Raw genomic sequence first — 7,114 nt, 5'->3', positions numbered from 1 at the left:
AGGCAGAACTTTTGTCTGAAGCCATTGAAACAACATTTACCACATTCACGGGTGCAGTCTCAGTGCTATGATTGGGTCTGAAACTGGACTGGAGCATTTCATTAATATTATTTCTCTTTAGGAAGACATTGAGTAGGGAAACAGATTTTGCAACGATTTTTGAGAGGAACGGCCTATAATTGTTGTTGGCCTATAATTGTTCATTATATCCAGATTAAGATTTTATTTTAATAAGAGCCTTTTTTCTGCTACATTTAGTGAGATTGGTATGCATTTGGATGAATGTATTATGTTCAACATCAGAGGACCAAGCACAGGATGTAGTTCCTTAAGTAGTTTAGTTGGAATCAGGTATAACATATCAACGCTCGCTTGACATTTGCCTTTACGGTAAACAATTTGCATATACCATCCCCTTTTGTAAAATGACCACACAAATAATAAATTAAACACACAAAAACAATATAGTAGGAACACTGCATTATCCTGTGGCCATGCCACTCAGGGCCATGGGTAAGAATGTTGATGTTTTGCCGACCCCCATGGACTAGCCCAGTTTCCTGATTGTGTCATTACTAGAGGTTGGTTGCTTGTTCTAGTTGGTTGCTCTTTGGTTGCTCCTTCAATGTGCTGACTTGGTTGTTTCCTGAGGAAGTTTCGCTAACAAGACCTGAGTTAGCTCTTTGTCAACTATAGGTGATCAATGTCATTTTGGTGGTATGGCCTGTTTTAGCGCAGATGTGCACTTAAAAAAGTATCAAGGATTCCATAACATTGCTGGTTTTTAGAGGAGTGTACAACAATTATAGCCTTGCCACAGACAGGGAAAACTTTGAAGAGTTCAAATATTTTATTTTCATAAAGGGACATCGAGTTTGATCTGCTCTAGCCTATTCATTTGAGAATACAGGTGCTGGTCATAAAATTAGAATATCATCAAAAAGTTGATTTATTTCAGTAATTCCATTCAAAAAGTGAAACTTGTATATTGTATACATTCATTCCACACAGAGTGATATATTCCAAGTGTTTATTTAATTTAATTTTGATGATTATAACTGACAACTAATGAAAACCCCAAATTCAGTATCTCAGAAAATTAGAATATTGTGAAAAGGTTCAATATTGAAGACACCTGGTGCCACACTAATCAACTAATTAATCCAAAACACCTGCAAAGGCCTTTAAATAGTCTCTCAGTCTAGTTCTGTAGGCAAGACAATCATGGGGAGGACTGCTGACTTGACAGCTGTCCATAAGACGACCATTGACACCTTGCACAAGGAGGGCAAGACACAAAAGGTCATAGCTAAAGAGGCTGGCTGTTCACAGAGCTCTGTATCCAAGCAAATTTATAGAGAGGCGAAGGGAAGGAAAAGATGTGGTAGAATAAAGTGTACAAGCAATAGGGATAACCGCACCCTGGAGAGGATTGTGAAAGAAAACCCATTCAAAAATGTGGGGGAGATTCACAAAGAGTGGACTGCAGCTGGAGTCAGTGCTTCAAGAACCACCACGCACAGACATATGCAAGACATGGGTTTCAGCTGTCACATTCCTTGAGTCAAGCCACTCTTGAACAAGACACAGCGTCAGAAGCGTCTCGCCTGGGCTAAAGACAAATAGGACTGGACTGCATTAATTTCCTTTGGAAGTGCCAAAGTCTGGAGAAAGAGAGGAGAGGCACATAATCCACATTGCTTGAAGTCCAGTGTAAAGTTTCCACAGTCAGTGATGGTTTGGGGTGCCATGTCATCTGCTGGTGTTGGTCCACTGTGTTTTCTGAGGTCCAAGGTCAACGCAGCCGTCTACCAGGAAGTTTTAGAGCACTGCATGCTTCCTGCTGCTGACCAACTTTATGGAGATGCAGATTTCATTTTCCAACAGGACTTGGCACCTGCACACAGTGCCAAAGCTACCAGTACCTGGTTTAAGGACCATTGTATCCCTGTTCTTAATTGGCCAGCAAACTTGCCTGACCTTAACCCTATAGAAAATCTATGGGGTATTGTGAAGAGGAAGATGTTATACGCCGACCCAACAATGCAGAAGAGCTGAAGGCCACTATCAGAGCAACCTGGGCTCTCATAACACCTGAGCAGTGCCACAGACTGATCGACTCCATGCCACGCCGCATTGCTTCAGTAATTCAGGCGAAAGGAGCCCCAACTAAGTATTGAGTGCTGTACATGCTCATACTTTTCATGTTCATACTTTTCAGTTGGCCAATATTTCTAAAAATATTTTTTTTGTATTGGTCTTAAGTAATATTCAAATTTTCTGAGATACTGAATTTGGGATTTTCATTAGTTGTCAGTTATAATCATCACAATTAAAATAAATAAACATTTGACATGTTTCAGTCTGTGTGTAATGAATTAATATAATATACAAGTTTAACTTTTTGAATGGAATTACTTAAATAAATACACTTTTTGATGATATTCTAATTATATGACCACCACCTGTAGATTACAAACATATGGCATGCTGTATGACCTGCTAATGTTTTGGCTCTTGATCTCTTTTTCCCTCTATCTTACAGTAAATATTTGTTTTGAATTCTCAGCAAATTCTTTTAGATTTCCTTTGTTAAGCCTATGAGAAAGAGAATGGCCAATAAGTCATTAGTGATAGAAAGACCTATGTTGTCCAAGAGAATCCTGTCTTGTTGTAGAACAACTACTTGTAGTGAATCTGGCAACTCAACCATCAAGATTTGGAGTGCAACAGAGATGGTTTCCTTCTGGAAGGAGCTCCAATCTTCACACAGGAACTCCAAAGCTCTGTCAGAGTGACAGAAAAAATATGTAGGCAATAAGAAACAAATAACAGTAAAAATAAATAAATATATCTGCAAAGCTGCACATGGACGCTATTGAACTTTCCAGCACATCGAAGACATTAAGCACAAGGCCAAGTTGACCCTCCAGTGGTTACAGCAGAAAAAGGTGAAGGTTCTAGAGTGGCCATCAGAGTCTCCTGACCTTAATATCATTGAGCTACTCTGAGGAGATTTCAAACGCGTGGTTCATGCAAGCCAACCAAAGACTTTGCATTACCTGGAAGCATTTTGCCAAGACCAATATACCACCTGCAAGAATTCTGGGCCTCATAGACAACTATTACAAAAGACTACATGCTATCATTGATGCTAAAGAGGGCAATACACAATATAAATACCTACGGGTATGCAGACTTTTGAACAGGGGTCAGTTCATTTTTTTCTTTGTTGCCATGATTTGTTTTATGATTGTGCCATTCTGTTATGACCTACATTTGAATGTGAATTCCATGAGAAATAAAAGATGTGTTTTGCCTGCTCACTCATGTTTTCTTTACAAATGGTGTATATATTACCAATTCTCCAAGGGTATGTAAACTTTTGAGCAGAACTGTATATTCCAGACCTTATCCCCTGACAAATGCTATCTTCATCTCTCATGATACTTAACACATAACAGTTTACCGCTAGCAGACAAATGTTTACCCAGCTCTTGATTGTGAACCTAATATTTGCTAGATCTCTGGAGAGTTATGGCCAGTGTTGTTTTTTACTATAAAGGTTGGGAAATCAGTGATGTTGTCTTAGCTAGAGACAGGAGGAGAATAGGCAAGGGTTGTGTTCAACATCAATTAAGCTTTCAGAGACACAAAATCAGCATAGTTATTGTACAATAGTTATTGTTGGGTACTTGTTATTCAAGGACTACAGTAAGACCATGTTTATTTCAGAAACATTCTGCTGACATTGTATATAGCCTAGTAAAATGGTCTAGACTGATGATGGTTGTTGGTTCTATTTATGGTTTAATTTCATGATTGACTACTATCCTCATACTGACATTGTGATTGATACTACATTATTATTTTTTTTTCTAAAGGAATTTCAATGCAGAATACAAGCAAGGACAGTGAAGGAGGTCTTGATCTTTCTACAGAAATAGCTGCATCTGCCAGAATGGTGATCATCCAAGTGTTAATTGCCATTTTTCTCTTTGTCAACTCCCTCATGATTTTGACCTTCTTTAAAAAAGCAGCCTTTTTCACCAACACGCGATACATCTTCTTTGCTCACGCACTAGTCTGTGACAGTATATTTTTAGCTTTGTCGGATGCATTGCTTGTGATGAGTTACTCAAGGGCACCAATGACAGGTGGGCTGTGTATATTGTTGGTGTCAATCTTAGGAATCCTGTCAGTTGCCACACCACTGACACTAACAGCCATGAGCCTGGAGCGTTATGTGGCGATTTGCATGCCTCTGCGGCACAGTGAACTCTCCACCCCGATGAGGGCCATCTACAGCATCCTACTTATCCAGGCTCTCAGCTCTGTGAATCGGATGATAATAATGTCCATCCTCTTCTCAGCTGTGTCTCTGAGGTTCTACACCAATCCTCTAATCTGCAGTACGGAACAGATGATTGTCTTCCCATGGCAGGGGCACATCAGCTCAGCTCTGTCTCAGTTGTACTTCCTAGTCATGTCCCTGGTCATAGCATTTACCTATGTAAAGATCCTGGCGGCTTCCAGGGCTGCCTCATCAGAGAGAAAGACATCCACCAATAAGGGCCTGAGGACAGTTATTCTCCATGGCTTCCAGCTTCTCCTTTGTTTAATCCAGTTCGTGTGTCCTCTGATAGAATCGATAGTAATGAAGATCAATTTCAATCTGTTTATGGAGCTAAGGTACTTTGACTATATTTTTTTTATTCTTGCTCCTCGATGTCTGAGTCCACTAGTATATGGATTAAGAGATAAGGATTTTATGGTGGTTCTGAAATATTATGGCCTGTTTAGATTTTCTAAGAAGGTTGTTCTTTTTAATATGGACAAGCCTAATCCAAAATGGAGAAAGAAAATCACATGTACACCTGTAGGGTAAATGCAATCTATGTGTAATAATGAATGATTTAGGAGAGAAAATCCTGTAATATAGTGAGAGGATCAAGAGGGGTTATATTTTGCTCAATGTTCGTTAAGGATTATTACAAATGTGTGAGTTTTTGTTAATTTACTTAAATCAGTTTTTTCATACATTGTTGTTCAACAATCCAAATCTCTGAAGTAACAAAAAAAAATGTCACCCCTATTGACTATTAAAAGATTACATTAAAGCTAAATTTATTCTGTCCTATTTTTGCAAGGGTTTGTGGTTTTATTATTATTTGTGAGTTCATTTTAGTGGGGAAGATGAAGGTCATTTAAAATTGTTTGTATTGTTTTATATTACAGGAAACATTTTCAAAACCTGTATTTTTACACTGATCGGTTTGTTTGAAATATGCTTCATGAACAGAAGCATATATAACATTGCACTGACTTTTTCTAAATTAATCCAGTCTGTTAGTTTGGCTTTGTGCATCCAGTGGGTATTCCAGGATATATTTTATATTGGTTCTGAATTATACTGCCCATTTAGATATTCTAAATCTTTTCTGTTTTAATATGGACTAAAAAGGAAAATGTCCTTGCACTCCAATTAGGTAAATACTGGCCACCCATAATACAAAACATCCTGTAATATCGTAAGAGGACCAAGCAGTGTTTTATATGTTGCCTCATGACACAGTTATCGTTATTTTTAGGGTTATTTCAAATGTTTAAAATAAAAGGTTTCAGTTAATTTAGTTTATTTGCTTTTTTACATTAATATTAGACATTCCAAAACTCAGTAGCTAATGTCCCCCTGTTATCAGCCATCCCCTATTACCAAGTTTCTAGCGGTTGGAGAACTAAACCTCTCTCAAGTTCAACATTTAAATGCACTGGAAAACAAAGATAGAGATCTTTTGGGGTTAAATACTGTTGTTTTTTTATTTTTTTATGTTGTAGGCTAAAATGATATTGTTTTAGACAGGTTTGAAATCGTGAAATTCGACTTGCGCGACAGACTACACATCATGCAATATGAAAGTGGTCAGACGTAATTACTTTTTTTCTCCTGTCCTATTTTTGTCATGGTTCCTTGATTCTACAAAAATAAAGTCAAATTACTGTAAAAGTTAAATTAATTGAAATGTCTCAAACCTCATTTATGTTATTTCACAAGTTGACGTTAGTACGTAGTTGTGAATTTAAGAGAGTTTGACAGGAACTACTGATGTCTCATTTATTTTGGGGGAATCCTGAGGTGGCATAAACAGTAGACCACTGACAATCAGGTTAGTCATTGGATCAGTAAATTCAGCGAAATACTACTCCAAATATTGTTCAAGTGAAGCTCACTCTCAATGGACTTTGTTTATTTAATGTAGAGTTTTCAACCAGATGCAACAGAATTTTTATTTATTTAAAACATTGAGTGTTGTACTTCAAAGGAAAACAACATTTTTTACATTTTGCTCAAAAGCCTATTCAAATAAATAAATCTTGTGTTGAGTGAATAACCGTTCAATTATAAGGGACAAGTGACAAGTAGAAATGATAATTAAAACCATAAAACTGTAACAAAACTGTAACAACAAAACTGTAGGAACAACGTTGTTCGAAATGTGGATATCTACAAAATACCTGTATTAACACTACTTAGTGATGATGAATTGAACAAACTGACATATGATCAGATCACATCATTGTTAACAGTCAAATCCCTAGTATGCAGTGTTTTATCGGTGTAAAAAGCTCTGGAAAAGACAGAAGTCATACAAATATTTGTCATTCACAAACCGTTTAAGCTACAAATGTGTCATTTAATTTATGTGAAAGAGTTGCAAGAAACATCCTAACATTCTCGGTTCAAAACTGGAACTAAATACAAATTTATTCAGAAATGCCGGCAGCTGTTTTCCAATTATTTCACAACAATAAATGGTAGGACCTAGTGCAGTGTTTCTCAACGCTGCTTCTGGGCGCCCCCCCCCTGCCCCTTCATGTTTTATATCTCTCCCTGCTCACACCTGATTTAAACCATCAACTCATCATTAAGTCCTTTGAGCTACAGTGGTGCTCATAAGTTTGCATACCCTGCCAGAAATTATAAAATGTTGGCATTAATATTGAAAATATGACTGTTCATGCAAAAACTAAATGTCCTTTCTTTTAAGGAGAGTGATCATATGAAGCCATTTATTATCACATAGTTGTTTGGCTCCTTTTTAAATCATAATGA

General features: G+C 37.3%; 1 protein-coding gene across 1 annotated transcript; it reads left to right on the top strand.

The window, feature by feature from the left end:
* Positions 1-3,892: 3,892 nt before the first annotated feature.
* On the top strand, positions 3,893-4,888 carry LOC105008307 (odorant receptor 131-2-like). The gene has a single exon (XM_010867580.2). It carries the CDS (start codon positions 3,893-3,895, stop codon positions 4,886-4,888), a length of 996 nt encoding a protein of 331 aa, XP_010865882.2.
* The last annotated feature ends 2,226 nt before the right edge of the window (positions 4,889-7,114 follow it).

Source organism: Esox lucius, chromosome 1 (genome assembly GCF_011004845.1).
Source record: "Esox lucius isolate fEsoLuc1 chromosome 1, fEsoLuc1.pri, whole genome shotgun sequence".
NCBI lineage: Eukaryota > Metazoa > Chordata > Actinopteri > Esociformes > Esocidae > Esox > Esox lucius.
Note: the sequence above shows the minus strand (reverse complement) of the source record. Positions and strands in the feature narration are given on the sequence as shown.

Coding starts and splice junctions, on each gene's coding strand:
- LOC105008307 (XM_010867580.2), top strand. CDS start 3,893: ATGCAGAATACAAGCAAGGACAGTGAAGGAGGTCTTGATCTTTCTACA.